Source organism: Thunnus thynnus, chromosome 24 (assembly GCF_963924715.1).
Source record: "Thunnus thynnus chromosome 24, fThuThy2.1, whole genome shotgun sequence".
Classification (NCBI taxonomy): Eukaryota; Metazoa; Chordata; class Actinopteri; order Scombriformes; family Scombridae; genus Thunnus; species Thunnus thynnus.
The window spans coordinates 10,677,379-10,693,983 of NC_089540.1; the positions used below are offsets into that span (position 1 = coordinate 10,677,379).

Sequence of the window (16,605 nt, forward strand, 5' to 3'; positions counted from 1 at the left end):
TGCCCTAAAGTGAAGCATTACATGGCACTGCAATTGACTTTCTTCAGTGAAAAATCACTTTGTTGCCTAATCGACACATTTTCCTCCTGTGCATGGGTGATATGCACTTACCTTTCGACTGTGACGACATCCAAAAAAAAAAAAAAAAAGAAAAAAAGAGGTTTAGAGGCCGTTTTATGTAGCTAGCTGAGTTTTTCCTCGGCGGGAAAAGAAGAGAAGGTGACACGGGTGTTAAGGAAGCGGGAAGTTTCGGATGGGAAATATCGGCCGGTTATTTTAAAAATCTCTTTCTGAGCATGTGTTGCACTATCACGTTTGACTTTCCGTAACATCGGTGTCTCCTTCTTCTCTCTTCCTGCTTGAATTCAAGTGATCTGACACTACTAGTAAATCAAATTACATTCAACTTAACCCCCCATCTGCTTTGTTCTAAACACCTGATTAAAGACGACTATCATGTTTCTTTTATGTTGATATCATTTTATAAACTTGTAAAATTTGACGTTGAGTTGATATTTTTTTTCATGTCTAACTAAACATTCCACTTGTTAATCGTTTAATTTGGCTTAACTTTTTTTTTTTTTTTTTTTTTTTTTTATTATTAAGATGAATTTGAGGATTTTTTGTAGAAACTTTTAATACTACTCTTTCTTTTTTTGCCGTCTGCTCGCGCCAACTTTAACTCTTTGCATGGTTTGTGAGTCAGCATGCCTGCTTGTCTATGTAACAAAAATGTATTTGCACAATAGAAGAAGAACACTGGAGGGCTTAAAAAGAAAAAACCTCCCCTGTGGCGCCTCAGAGTGCCGGTCCGGGGACGGTTTTCTTCCTCTCTGGTGTGCAAACAATTCAAAAGACTTTGTCCAAATGAGTCCACGGAGACACATTTGATATTGTTCTTATTGAATATCGTTTCCAATAAGTGATTTTAACATGATTCAGCACTTATGACATGTATGGACTGTGTTTGAGAGAAACGTGCTCTGCCAAACCTCTGCTACATTCACACCATAAGAGACTCTCCCAAAGAATGTTCCTCTTTCAAAGATTTTTAAACAGCAGCGATCGCGGTAGAGAAACGACGGATATTGGTTGAGAAAAGGTTTGGAAAAAGGGCATCGCCGTTTGATTGTCATACCCACCACCTCGGCCAGTTCTATATATAACCACTGTGGCTCAAGAGCAAATCTTGGTTTACATGTAAATGGGGAAAAAAAGTTATTTTTTGTTTGTTGTTTGTCTCTCTATTGATGAAAAATGTTATCTTTCTTTGGGACCTACGCTTTGAACATTTCATCTCTGACATCATCTATAAAATATATTTCTGAAAAATACAAGTGTCTTTGGTTGTGTCATTTGCTTTTACACGTAAAAAGCTATCCACGGGGGTCAAACAAGGTGAAGATTGAGTGCTATTTCAGGCATTTTCCACATCAATAGGCAGGAATTGATTTTTTTGATGAGCTGTCTGGATGAAATCAATTCACCAGATGCACTCACAGTTAACGGAGATCCTCTTATCATTTGTAAAGTATGTGCCTGAAAATCTGAGGAAATGTCGGGATGTTTCAGGTTTTATCACTTTGTGAGTTGATTACTCAAAGTCCATGTTAGCGTAGTGTCAATAATCAGTAGTGCTGGTTGTAGTGGAATTCCTGATGACCAGACAGCAGTTTAACCTTTATATCGCCTGTTTTTTTAAGTGATATCTTCAGTATTCTTCAGGTTTTCTGACCTGTACTGGATCTCAAGGACAGCAAATTAGCTGCCCGGCACATGACAGCAATGATGTTAGAAAGTATGTAACGAGAGTGAAGGAGACAGGTCTCTGGTTTGAGGGACATACGAGGGGCATGGAGTCTCAGCTGACTTCTCTCTGAGTGGAAAATTTAATTACAAGGCGCAATATCACAAGTGTGCAAATGCAAGCTATCAGGTGACCTCCTCAAATGAAAAATGAGAAAGCATCCAGCTGCAAGAAAAGAAGGAAAATGTGTTTTTCTTGCATGTGACAAACATACATGACTGAAAGAGTGTAGTGTAACTATAAGGCTGCAGCTGACAGTCGTTCTAATTATTGATTCATGATTATGATGATTATTTTCTCAATTTATCATTTGTTTTTTGTTAGAAGATGCTGAAAAATTCCAATTATGACTTCCCAAAGCCCAAGTTGAAATATTCAAACAGCTTGTTTTGTCTGAAACTCAAACATATTCAGTTTATTTTCATAAAAAAGGAAGAAAACCACCAGAAAATCTCATTTGAGAGGCTGGAAACTGACTTTCTTTATTTAGAAAAATACTTATAAATTGCAATATTGAAGAGAAATAAGGAATATTGCCCCATGTTATCACATATATGGGGGTCATAAGAATAAAATATTTTGACAATATAACAAAAGGCTAGAATTAATGAATAAATAAAGAAATGTATCAGTTGAAAAGGGAAGGCCAATGTATTTCTGTTTCTCCAGCTATCAATAATAGCTGTATAATGAGTGATTAGTAATAATATGTAATAAAAATTATTCGTTTTGAGGGTTTAACAAGTCAAAATCCTTCTTGGTGATCACGTTCATATACGGTAAAATGCTCCTATAATATAATATTATAATAAAAATATAATAATCAGGACAAAAGTCTGGTAACCTTTGAGTGATGTGTGTTAAATAAACAACAGAGCAGGATAATAAGTGTACATGTGTCACTGGACTACTACACTGTCCAATGAGGGGAGGGCACTTCCCTTTAACCATGCAAACACTGATGTGATATTTCCTCTCTGCCGACGGTCCCCAGTGCTGCACCAGTGCAATGCTAAGGCTGCAACATTAGCAAGCTAATTTTTCCCCATTTTCACAACCCTACCGCATTTCTTTTCACTCTTCCTTTTTTCCCCCTTTTCTTGAGCAAACTGCATCGCTGTTTTGGTCATGCCTAACATCGTGCTGTTTAGTGGGAGCTCTCACCACGACTTGTCCCAGAAAGTGGCTGATCGGCTGGGACTGGAGCTGGGCAAAGTGATTACGAAGAAATTCAGCAACCAGGAGACGTGGTGAGTAGATTTATCATCTTTACATGACGCTTATTCTTCTGTAGCGGTTTGACATTTGCACGCTTTTGCATATTTTTGCAAGGGATAGCTGTTGAGCCTCGGTGTCCCATGTGGGAAGGTTAGCTTGAAGCTAACAATAGTTTACTATTGAGCGGGCAGCGCTGTAACGTCTCCACGTGACTAGTTAGCCACATGTAAACACACACAGGCTAGCGAGCTAACGCCTGTGCGTCCTTTATCGGACACCGCTTTTCTGGCCGTGTTGCTAGTGAATTATTTTGGCTAAGTGTTATTCATGAGTGCACCTGCCGAGTGTGTTTAACCATTAAAATAAAATAAGCTTGACAAGAGGAGAGCAGTTGTGAAATTACGTAATGTTACAGGTTATTTTGTTGGCTGCGTATCGCGCTGGCTTGCTACGTCTGTTTCGTTTCTCGTGTAACGGTGATTACGGAGGTGTCAGGCCAAATTTTATACGTGTCGTAAAGTTTTCCCCCCAATTCATTCAACTTGAGTCTAAACTACGTGGAATAACCCTTTATATGCGAATGGGCGGTTGTTTGGTTTATAGCCCTGTTAAAATGTTTACCTTGAGCTAGAAAGCTGCTAATTTCGTCGTTGGAACAGATTGTTACGGGTATACAAAATTTGTCATGACACCTTAGTGCGTTTAGCTAGCGAGATGTTACTGTTGTAGCTAAATCACTAAATTCTGTCGATATGATTGCAAAATAGTTAGAGGTATTGCCACACATGATTAAACACAGTGGTACAGGGATGCTTGTTGTCCAATTTCTACCGAAAAGTATAACATTATGCAGGTAATAAGCGTGTCCGATAATGGATCCCTGCTAACCTGCTGTTTTTAGAGCAGAGATTCACGTTAGCAGGCAAACATAACATGTGGTTGTCTGCGGTTACAACCATCTGACAGTGACAGGGTTAGATGGTCAACCAACAGAGAGTAGCTAAATACCAAATATTGTCTCTAACCTGAGTGGATAACTTGCAGCAGTTAAATAAGAATAAAGTAGCTCTCAATACTGCCAGGAAAGTTAGTTAACTCTCCAGTGGTTAAATCACATGCATTTAATCTGTGCTAATTTTCCAAAGCAGCCACCACTAGTTTAATCAGTGTCTGCACGCTTGCAGTAAAGCCTTGTTTAATATTAGCATTGCAAAGGACTTTTTTAGTACTTTTACTGCCTCTGTTGCCTCCTGGCCTTGAACAGTTAGTTGTAAACTGTTTGAACCCCTCTGCATGCTGACCTTTTGGCTTCATACTGGCCTGTTTGCTTGACCTGAATTTATTCTTTTGCACTGCAGCCTTAAATTCAGTATATATTTCAAAGTTTCCTCAGATCATTCACCTTTTAAAGCAATTCCTCTGAGTGCATTTTCATTCTCTAACGATGCACCAAATGAATGTGTTCTGTGATCCCGTGGCTCAGTGTGCGTTGCATTAACATTGTCAGAGTTGGATTTCATTCCCGCTGGGGTCACTCAGTGTACAGTAATGCACTCTGGATAAAAGCTTTCATGCTTCCACCGAGCGGCATGTGTTGTTTTGTAATCTTTCCCTTGCATGAAAAAAAAAACAAAGTCGGGCCTCGTAAAGGTGTCTTGACCCCTTTATCCTTTTTTTATAAGAGCCTCTCTGCTGATGATGTTTCCACTCACAACTCTAAAATCCAGGGAAAACTCTGATTATCTGCGCTGAGGTTTCTCTCAAGGGAACTCAGCTGTTTGGATGACACAAAGTGCAAAACAAAGATTATTTTTCTCATGCTTTCTGACGAGCAGGGAGGTGAGAACAGCACACTGATCGCAGCTCTTCTCACAGCTCCTACACGCCGGTTTTGCAAGTTCACTCGCATAGTTCAAGGACTGAAGTAATGGGAGTAAATCTCCGGGAGTAAAATGCAATGCCTGTTTGTCCAAATAAAGATTTAATTGACACTGACTTGCTTGGTGTCCAGAATATAATGGCTCTGGTGTGCGGCAGTGATCCAGATGGACCCAAAATGGAGAGGAGGGTATTTAAGAGTAAACAAAGCCCACTTGGGGAAATAGAACCCAGATTGAGCTCTTCTGTTTTGTGTTTGTATGGCAAAAGTCATCTTTTTGTCACCTTGACTGCTGTTTAATTTAAGCATTTGTGGCAGGAAATGTTTTGCTCGAGATGATGGTGACTATCCATCCATAACGCCTGAACATACAGTTTGCACAAGGGCACTTTGTTACACTCTGTTGTTGTTGTTGTTGTTGTTGTTGTTAGAATCTTGAAAAATTAATCCAAGCAATGAATTGATTATTAACTAATCTTTGCGAACTAGAGCTGCAACCTCAAATGTTTCTCTAAACCATTTCTGTCATAGTAAACTTTTTATTGGCTCCCTTCTTGACTCATCAGGAAGCTTATCAGGAAATGTGAAGAAGAAGAAGAAGTATTTGTGGTTACAGGCAGACTGTCTGACTGAGCTTTATACAGTATCTAACGCTATCTGTGCTGATATGACTGATGTTAGGCCCGAGTATCAAATCTCAATACTCGTTGGAGGCCGACCAAAATGTGTCTGAAACACAAACTGTCAAGAAACAAAAGCTGGCATCCAGTATCTGCTTTAGATAAGTACATTTGTCCGTTTGTTTGAACAGAGTTACTCATTTAAATTAGAATTCTGCCAATTTTAGACTGTTTAGGCTGTTTTATTCAGCCAAAGTTCTTGTACAACTGCTTGTGTTTTAAGCCTTATCATTTGAGAACTCTGGTTTCTTTTGTTAAATAAATTTTTTTTTAAAAAGGTTTTGTAGGAAAGTCTTCTAGTTGTAATGTAGTTGTAATAGAGCTGAAACAATAAGCTGATTAATAGGTAACTATTTAGAGTTTTCCAAGCAAAAATGCAAAATATTTGTTGGTTCAAGCTTCTCAAATGTAACTATGTTCATGGGTTTTAGACTGTTGGTCGGACAAAACCAGACCGTTTTGAATAAAGATGCACCGATCAAGAATCAGGTGGTTTTCAGCCAGTTGGCAGTGACCGATGACCAGCCGATCAGTCTCAAATCCGATTCTGTGCCGGTCAAATTTACACGCAGGTGCACAGGCACAGACAGTAACGTCACAGCCACATACACACACACTAAAATTAAATATGAACTGCAGCAGACTCGCCATCGACTGGTAACGTTACAGCACGTCTGCTGCAGTTTTTAACTGGTTTAAACATTAATTAACCTGTTTTATTCAATGGCAACATGTTGCATACCGTCATCACGACCGCCAACAGGCAGGGCTCAGACAGTGTCCTGAACATGGGCTACACCTGGGTCTGCTAGGGATGGGAGTCAGCCCATCCCAAAATAGCCTGTGTATATATATAACAGAGAGTTTACATACCCAGACGTGTGCAGCTGTTTACACGCACCTGAAACCAGGTAATTTTACCTTTTTTAAGGAAAAGTCTGCTGCTGTTTTTGTTTATATTATATTTAATTTAACCTCTTACTCATGATCTGACACACTGACATGAATCCTGCTGTGTGTTTTCAATCTGTAATTTGAATTAATACAGCTGATAAATATCATTAATCTAGATATGATGACCAAAAAAAACTGTACACCTGTTGAGTGCTACAAATCACTATGAAAATGAGGAGTTGATATTTGCTATATAAGTAAGATGCTTTTTGATCCAAATACTGTGTTCGTGTTCTATGTTTTATATGAACAGTGTTTATTACAAACATACAGTTGAATTTTCCATTAAAGGAAAGTTACAAAAATGTTCATGTATGCTATCAATTCTTAGAAAGTCAAAATCAGAAATTGCGATCGGTGCATCTCTACTTTTGAAGAGTCATCTTTGACTCTTGGGACGTTTTTCACTATTTTTCTGACATTTCATCAACAAAACAAAGAATTAAGCATGAAAATAGCGATTAGTTGCAGCCTCACATAGCTGCAAAGCCTTTTCTCTGGTCAGAGCTTTACAAGCATGTTACACTACAAGTCTGAACAATGTGAGCTGCACAGTTTATTTATAGAGAGATTTTATATGATTTCTAACTGCTGGCCTCTCATAAGGAAAAAAAAAAAAAGCCTTGTGACTGTCTGTGCTGGCCCAACTCTCACCCTTAAAAACTGTACATGTTCAGTCCGATCACATGACTTGAGGCCAGCGGTGTTGATCATGTCCCACGGATGGAATGTTTCACACACACATGACGCATGCTTCGGCGTCAGTATCTCCAGCGGGTCGACGGTGTGTGTGTGTGTGTGTGTGCCTGGCACTTCTTACCTCAAACATCCTGCGATGAGCGAGCAGAGGGACTCGGCCTGAACTTGTTTTTGTATCATTCGAGGCTCCTCTGACTCGTACAGGTTCTGTCTTTGTCTAGGCCGAGCGGGTGAACACTCACTGCTCATGAATGTAACGTGGGAGATTGATAACGGACTGTGTGGCGTTATAATGTGGAAATGATTATTGCAAAATGTAAATGCTGCTGTCTAGAGGGCAAGGAAGGTCAACAATTTGTCATGACTTGTTAATAAAAGAAACTTAATGAAGTTGTCTCATCCCTGTGGACACTTTCAGTCTTATATCTAACCCCGACGGTCTCATATTCCTTTAATAACATTGTTTTTTTTGTTGTTTTCTTTTTCCTCGAACAGTGTTGAAATCGGGGAGAGCGTGCGCGGCGAGGATGTGTACATCGTCCAGAGCGGTTGCGGCGAAATCAACGACAACCTCATGGAGCTGCTAATCATGATCAACGCTTGCAAGATCGCCTCCTCGTCCCGCGTCACCGCCGTCATCCCTTGCTTCCCCTACGCCCGGCAGGACAAGAAGGACAAGGTAGACGCACGAAGTACAACACCGGATATTTTAAAGTCATATTTAACTATTCTAATCTGCACACAGGGTTGCTGTCAGTTGTATCTTTCTGTTTCACATCTTTCATAACCGCTACTATGCTTATTTATAAAGCCACTATAACTAGAATACACTGAATGACTCAATTTGATCACACCCACTCAAACTTTGACCTTTTTATGGTAAAGAAAATGAGAATATGATGATAAAACACATTGTATTAGTCAGAATATTATCTTAGAAGCACCTTAAGTTACTTGGAAATACTGTTATAATTCTCTTATCTACTGGGCTGTCATTTCAAACGTCTGTGTATTGTTGCTTCCTCCTTCGTCTTCCTCTGACGAAAACTTCCAAGAACTCATAAAGGAGGCGGAACAAGTCACTGGACCTTGTAATAAATGCTGAACGTCATTATTTTCCCCCCTCTAGCACTGCAGGTTGACATGTTAAGTCATTTTGCGGAGACGTATTAATGAGAAACCTCACATGAATACACAACAACACAGCAGGTTAAAAGCAGCCGTGAAGCTTTTCAGGTCCAAGTGTTTGTAACGTGAGCCGTCGGCCGCTCTCGGAAAATCTGGAATTGACACATCAGGCTTTTCAGCAGGCTGATAAACTGGTTCACCTGCTTATCTTGTAAATCATTATCTCGTGTTGCCTCAGTCGTTAATGTAACTACAGCAGCACATCAAGTCCACATGAAGCAACAAGAGAAGCACAGTTTTCAAGCAGTTAGCACCTGGTCAGAAAGTTGTTTTCCTCTCCTGTTTGTCCTCTTTTCTTAAGCGCCAGTTTTTCCAATATGTTCCAAAAACAATGTCTCATTTTACTCACATGAAGGTCAAAGCTCTGCAAACACTTTGATTAAAAGCAGATAAAGATTTCACTTTGTAAAACATGCAGCTTGCAAGCTTTGTTCCTGCTCTACTCCTGTATACATTTTATTCCAGTTCACATTTAAATAAACAAAATGTCTTTTAAATTGCTTTTTATTGAAATGCCACTTAAGTTGTACACGCTCAGACATCAAAACTTGACTTGAGCCTACATCGGAGGTTAATCATTGCTTATAAAAGATTATCCTCTTTTCCAAACCTACTGTTTATATCTCAGTAGCAAAGCATGAAGAAGACTAAACAAAATGGGAAATTTAACTATCACCTCATGTATTTTATGCACAGAATTTGCAACTCTGACACTTGGAATTTAATGCAGATGAATTAATTGAATGCAAATTTAATTTCTTTATCATCTTGAAGAAAGTGTCTACAATCTTTTCAATGTCTGCGTGCTCACACAAACGCAGCTCTGCCATCATCCCCGAGTGTTTTGTCAACACGTCTGCAGCCCGATGCCCGACGTGTATATCTGCACAACGTTGGCTTTGCTTCCCCGCCGTACATGCAGTGTACAGAACAAGCCCGTGGCGGCGGCGGCAGCAGGGCCTAGACTTCATCCTGCGTCTCCAACAACAACAGGCTGCACCTTGAGAATGAAAAACACTCACAACAAAAGCCCCCGTCCACATGCGTCGATGTGGGAGGCACTTAATAAATTTGACCTGATAGTAAGGTGACAGGAAGAGGATGTTTCAGTACCTTCATAATTCTCTCAGAAATAATAAAGCCACTTCTTGCCATCAGGCTGCAAAAAACACTTGATGTCAAACACGGAAGATCTAAAGCGGCTGAGAGCTGAAATAATCCCCGAGATGAAAGTTTACATAAAACGATTTTGACAGCAGCGGATTTCCAACACTGCTTAGAAAGAAAAAGACAACCTTCCAGTGTTTTTAATTTTTTTTTCTTACTCACTCACCTCAAGCGACTCTGTCTTGATGCTTGTCCCAGAGTCGAGCACCCATATCAGCTAAGCTGGTGGCAAACATGTTGTCTGTGGCTGGCGCCGATCACATCATCACCATGGACCTCCACGCCTCACAAATCCAGGTTAGTGTGAAGGTTCTTACATGGATCAAGTGCTGTTACTGTTTCTTTGTTTCATGCAAAGCAATTAATAATCATGTTAGCAAATGTTATTCAGACATTAAAACATGTAAGATGGACACATTTCTGACAGGGAAGACACAAGATAACACATCGGATGAGCCGACGCAGCAGACAAACAGTAAAAGTAGCCAAGATTTAACTTTTTTCATTTGCGCAGAAACTGATATGAAGCTGAAAGCAACATGTACGTCATGCTCTAGATAAAGTAACATTCAGCTTAATATATTTATATCCTTGGCCTTAAGTCTACTGCTAAATTTATGATTATTTTTGTAATCTGCTGATTATTTTCTCAAATAATAGATTCATTGTTTTGTCTATAAAAAAAAGTCCAGTTTTGTCGGCTCAATGGTCCAAAAGATTTTACTTTCATGTATGAAACAAAAGCTTCAAATAATCACATTTAAGAAGCTGCAACCAGCAATTGTGGGGCTTTTTTGCTCATAAATTTCAACAAATACTTATTGGATTATTTGCTGGTTAACCTTCTAATCGATTAATCAACATGTTGTTGCAGCTTTATACCCAGCAGTTATCTTGTACTATGAGTCAGTCATTGTATTCGTACTTTAAATTGCAGTTGTGCAGTTAGACTTGCAAAGTGAAAAGGTAAACGTATGTCACCTCAGTGGTCGAACGTCACTAAAGCTGGCTGTATTGTACTGGTATGGTTACTGGGTGCATCCATGTGTTGTTTTCCATGAATAAAAACAAGGATCTTTGCTCTGTTTTTTTTTTTTTTTTAAAGGGCTTTTTCGACATCGCTGTAGACAACTTATACGCAGAGCCTGCTGTTCTTCAGTGGATCAGAGAAAACATTCCAGAGTGGAAAAACGGTATCATCGTGTCTCCGGATGCAGGTGGAGCAAAACGGTAAGATAACAGGGACTCGAGTTAAAGGCCACTACATACTTAACTGACGTCTTACATACAGAAATCCGAATAACTTGCGTTAAATCTGGCCGGTTTGCAGACATTTTTAAGACAAGGTCCGGTGTATAAATACAATAAAAGTGTGGTAATCAACTTGTTAAACGTTCTAATGTGTACTTCTTCTTCTTCTCCTCTGTCCAGCGTGACGTCCATTGCAGACCGTCTGAACGTAGACTTTGCTCTCATCCACAAAGAGAGGAAGAAGGCCAACGAGGTGGACCGCATGGTGCTGGTTGGTGACGTCAAGGACCGGGTGGCCATTTTGGTGGATGACATGGCCGACACCTGCGGCACCATTTGCCACGCTGCCGACAAGTCAGTATCCTAGTAGTCATATTTATTCTGTCTGTCAGTCAATATGTTGAATCTCTAAAGTGCGACGGAGAAACTGAAACTGGATTCAAGGATGTGGTAACTCCATTATATTGACATTAAACTGATACGGTGCCAATTCAAGTGTTGCAACACACGTTTGTGTAACACCTTTGATCCATTAAATGAATCACCTCATCATGAAAACCTCAAAGACTTGTGAAGGTAGAAGTAGATTAAATTAAACCTTTCTTCACTTGGCCTCTAGGCTGATCGATGCCGGAGCAGTAAAAGTCTACGCCATCCTCACGCACGGCATTTTCTCCGGTCCAGCCATCTCTCGTATCAACAACGCCCCGTTCGAGGCTGTGGTGGTAACCAACACCATCCCACAGGAAGAGAAGATGAAGGCGTGCCCAAAAATACAGGTGCACATTAACACACAAACACACTCAGATTCTGCCCATGACTGTATGGCATTAGCCTTCTGAACGTAATGCTTCTTTTCATCAATGATTAATCTGCTGGTTATTTTCTTGATATATTGATTCATCGTTTGTCTATGAAATGTCAGATAATAGAGAAAAATGCCCTTCATTTCTTATAGACCATAGTAACATCTTCAAATGACTTGTTTTGCCCAAAGGAGTCCAAAATCCAAATAAATGTAGTTTATTATCATGTATGACACAGAAAAGTTACAAATCCTAACATCAAAAAAGCTGCAACCAGCAAATACTTTATATTATTTCTTTAAAAAAAGATGACTAAAATAGTTGATCTGTTGATCAACTATTCAATTAATCGACTAACTGTTGCAGCTCTACCTAAAATATTTCAAAATGTACTCTACAATATAGCTGTGTGTTTGCTTAGTTTACCCACAGACACATAAATGACATCTAATCTTGTATAGAGTACACATTGTCACAACTTCTGTGGCCAATAACATGTGATCCGAAATCAAACTCTTGTGCGTCAATAGTTGCACAATAGTAAAAGATAAACTGTAAGTTAAACTGATTGAACATGGTCAAACATACACACATGGGTATTTGTAGTTTGTCTCGAATAATCAATTATATTCTCAAGCCTGCTGTACAGTTGTGGTCAAAAGTCAATGTACACTTGTGAGGAAAATGTATGTCATGGCAGTCTTGAGTTTCCAATGATTTCTACAGCTCTTATTTTTATGTGTTTTCTGTGTTGTCAAAAACACATTAATGCATTTTGGTTCCTTTATAAGTTTATTAGAGGTCTCCTGGAAATATGACAATCAGCTGGGTCAGAAATAAACACACAGCAACTTGAATTATCTATTTTGGTGGATGTAAAATGTTGTGTCAGTCAAATTTCCTTTGCGGCATTGGCCTTTTGACATCCTGTGAGTGATTATGGTTGCCTACAGCTGCTGACTTCTCTGAGCCCATTTGAATAGGGCTCGTTTGATACACTCATCAGCCACAAACGCTACAATGGGAAAGTCTAAGGAGCTCAGCACGGATCTGAAAAAGCGGATTATTGACTTGAACAAGTCAGGGAAATCACTTGGAACCATTTCAAAGCAACTACAGGTCCCAAGATCAAGAAAACGGAAGCTATCACCTGCTGTGGAGAGAGAATTAGTCAGGAGGGTCAAGAGTCAACCAAGAACCACCTAAAAACAGCTCTGCAATGAATTAGAAGCTGCTGGAACACAAATGTCAGTGTCCATAGTCAAGCATGTGTGGCCGAGAGGCTACAGTGCAAGAAGGAAGCCCTTGTTCCAGAAGCAGCACCTTAAGGCGCGACTGAAGTTTGCTGCTGATCACATGGACAAAGAAAAGACCTTCTGGGGGAAAGTCCTGTTGTCAGATGAAACAAAAATTGAGCTATTTGTCCTTAATGACCAAAAATATGTTTGGAGAAGAAAATGCGAGGCCTTTAACCGCAAGAACACCATACCCACTGTTGGTGGTAGTATTATGCTCTAGGGCTGTTTGCTGCTAGTGGAAGTGGTGCTTTCCAGAAAGTAAATGGGAGAATGAAAAAGGAGGATTACCTCCAAATTCTTAAGGAAAACTTAAAATCATCAGCCAGAAGGTCGGGTCTTGGATACAGTTGGGTGTTCCACAGGACAGTGACCCCAAACACACATCAAAGGTGGTAAATGAATGGCTAGAATAAAGGTTTTAGAACGGCCTTCCCAAAGTCCTGACTTAATCTCCATCAAGAACACGTGGACTTGACAAGAATTGAGTCCATGTCAGAAAGCCAGCAAATTTAGTTGAAATGCACCAATTCTGTCAAGAGGAGTGGTCAAAGATTTAACCAGAAGCTTGTGGATGGCTCCCAAAAGCACCTAATTGAAGTGACAATGACCAAGTGACATTTAACCAAATATTAGCGTTACTGTACGTTAATTTTTGACCCAGCAGATTTGGTCACATTTGCACAAGACCCATAATAAATTCATAAAAGAGCCAAAATGCACAAATGTTTTTTTTGTGACAAATAAGTATGTGGTCCTGCCACGACATACATGTTCTTCACAAGTGTATCTAAACTTTGGACCATAACTGTATGTACAATTAAATTGAAAGTAGTAATGATGACAATAGTGACATCAAGTGGTTTAACTACAGTATGTAGTCAGGTCAAATGCAACTCCCCTTTAATGACATTAAAATTAAAATATTTGTGGTCACATCTGATCTTCCGTATTTGTGGTGTAAAAAAGTTGCGCTTCCTCTTGGTTTCCTCACATGCCGGACTTGTTTTTCTCCCCTAGGTCATCGACATCTCCATGATCCTGGCGGAGGCGATCAGGAGAACCCACAACGGCGAGTCAGTGTCCTACCTCTTCAGCCACGTACCCTTGTAAAAAAACGAGAGGGGGGGTGGCCCTCTTCCCCCTCCTCTGTCAGGCCTCGTCGGCTGCCACTTTTGGCCACACATCCTCCAGAAAGGCTGGAAAGGACCGAGTGTTGTTTTTTTTTTTTTTTTTTTTTTTGGCCAAACCACATGACTTTTTAAAGGTCATTGCCCACACATTGTCTTTGACATTCTCACCCAGGAGACAGAGCGAAATATCACTTCCTTCTCTGAAGACCAAGTTTGTATTTATGAGTATCTCTTTTTTTTTTCCCGTTTATTATTTTCTCTTGTTTCAGTTGCAGTTTTGCCAACCTTGAACCCTAGAGGCATGGCCTTCACTTTAACCAAAGGGTCCATAATGTATTATTTGTACCTCATATTGACTTCACTTTAAATGAAGCATTCCACGATGTCATGTGATTTTGAAAAATTTTGGCCCTTTCTGCTTCACAAAGAAATGAAAAGTTAAAGGCATACTATGTAGGATTTGTCAGTTGCTGTTTGTAAACACAGCATTCAAAGTTGGCCCCTCCTCCCTGGCACAACGACACCAGAGCGAGAGAGAGAGAGCAGAAGCTGTCACCCAAGGTAGGGTGAATGAAGAGAGGGAGCTCAAAGTACTCAATCAAATAAATAAATAAAATTTTTGATCGTTTCATGACGGTTACATTCTAGAGCACAAATAAACACGCCCACACCTCCGCACAACCCTGCAGGTAGGTGCCGGATTTTGCGCAGTGCATGTTTCATCTTGTCTGCTGTGGCCTCTCTGCTCTGCGCGCATGTGTGTGTGTGTGTAGCTCAGCCCCGCCCTCAGTCAAACAGACACAGACCTGTTCTCTTCATACATCCATGACACAGACAGAGAGCAGAGGTGAGAGACAGAAATCACACCCTGCACACTGTTATTGGCTGGTGGGGGCTACACACCCGCTAACACCCAGAAGCATTCCAAACACAACAAAATAATAAGAAAATGCAGGCAGATGGCCGGTTGCTGCAGATAAATACACCACCACACACTAGTGGGTCGTAAGTGATGATAGAGAGCAGTTATTTTTGTATGACTCTATACAATGTTTTTTAGGAAAATCCTGCATAATATGCCTTTAAAATGTGAAAAGGTGCACCTTCCCTCCTTCAACATGTTTGCTTTAACAGCTGCTAAAAGTATTAAAATAATATAGTTCATGCCTAACCCTTATTTAGCTAATCCTATATTGATTGTAATAATAATTTTTGCTTTGTGCTATCATCAGGCCCCAGACAGTAGTTTAAAAGTTGCACCACAAATCTAATCATGTCCAGACATAAATAGGAGGCTAAGAGAGATTAGACTTGAACACACTGAGTCACTCACCTGCCAAATGTGCTGATGCATCCTAGAGCTGCGACGTAATTTCTCTCAATAATAAGCTACTGTGATTGTAATGACAGCCTTCTCCTTCAATATTTTTAATTGCGCTAAAAAATAAAAAAAAATTAAAAAAATCTAACATTTTGTGACAACTTTCCACACTCTCAGACTGGTCAGTTGTTGATTAAAAGTGTCTAGTACGAGGTGTAGTGGGTGCTTTACCCACTTTTCAAAAGGTCACGAATACTCATTGAGCCCAAAGCTTGGTTATAGTGTTAAGAATTTAATCGTGACTTCAGTTGAAGTCATGAGAAAAAAAAAAAAAAGGGGTTAATTGTCACAGCTGTTAATGGGTCACTTTTGTTTGAATGAGGCAGGTTTCACTATTTGCCTCTAGGTGGATAAAACAGTTGGTGGAAAAGTGTGATTAATTTTTTTTTTAATATGTAACACTTCAAGCTGTTTGTTTGACAATAAAGCTTTGACAATGGCTTACAGATACACTGTCCTGCTTGTCTTTGATTTCCACTTCACTAGTGTGTGTGTGTGTGTATATAGAATAGAAATACATAAAATGTACAGTTTAACTCATTTGGGTGGCTGCTGAAGCCCTGATTTAACACACAGTAATGAATTTGAGCTGGAGGGGTCATTACTGAACTTGGTTAATAGCAGTTTGACAAAAAAAATCCAACATGGTTGGAAGCTCTGGAAAATTACCAGCAAGTTGTTCTTGTACCTAAAAGTTAAAGACCCCGTCCATGTTTTAAGACATAAAAATCCTCTGAATATTAAAAAATACACATGAAAAAATCCATTCTCAGAGTTTGAGGCCTCATCTTCTACATCATACTTGTGTAAGTTGCATATTAGACCACAATTGGCTACTAAACTAAACTACTTGTGATGTCACAAATCATGCTCAGCTGTGCACACCTTTAACTCAGATTTAAGGTGAGCACAGGAACTTTCCCCTTTCAGCAGACAAATGTGAAAACAACCTTTTAGTGTTAAACTTTGTACAGACATCATTCTGTACAGTGAAGCTCAAACACCCAACTGAAATAAATATCAACAAAACATATTTTTGAATGGAGGGAGGACTTCGAACTTGTATTTTTACTTGATGAATTGTAATGATCCACAAAGATGCTCAGTGTGTCACTGCAGAGAAGCTGATATTGACTCATGAGGTGGT

General features: G+C 39.7%; 1 protein-coding gene across 1 annotated transcript; it reads left to right on the forward strand.

Annotated features, from left to right (window-relative positions):
- The first annotated feature begins 2,761 nt into the window (after window positions 1-2,761).
- Window positions 2,762-15,904, forward strand: LOC137177323 (ribose-phosphate pyrophosphokinase 2). Its single transcript, XM_067583508.1, has 7 exons — window positions 2,762-3,057; window positions 7,733-7,916; window positions 9,791-9,889; window positions 10,698-10,822; window positions 11,024-11,197; window positions 11,463-11,622; window positions 13,965-15,904. Exons 1-7 carry the CDS (start codon window positions 2,936-2,938, stop codon window positions 14,055-14,057), a joined length of 957 nt encoding a protein of 318 aa, XP_067439609.1. The 5' UTR covers window positions 2,762-2,935; the 3' UTR covers window positions 14,058-15,904.
- The last annotated feature ends 701 nt before the right edge of the window (window positions 15,905-16,605 follow it).

Bases quoted from the DNA above. Each gene is read 5' to 3' on its own strand.
- LOC137177323 (XM_067583508.1), top strand. From the start codon at position 2,936: ATGCCTAACATCGTGCTGTTTAGTGGGAGCTCTCACCACGACTTGTCC. The intron at 3,058-7,732 runs GTGAGTAGATTT...TTCCTCGAACAG, and splicing joins TTCAGCAACCAGGAGACGTG to TGTTGAAATCGGGGAGAGCG. The intron at 9,890-10,697 runs GTTAGTGTGAAG...TTTTTTTTAAAG, and splicing joins TCCACGCCTCACAAATCCAG to GGCTTTTTCGACATCGCTGT.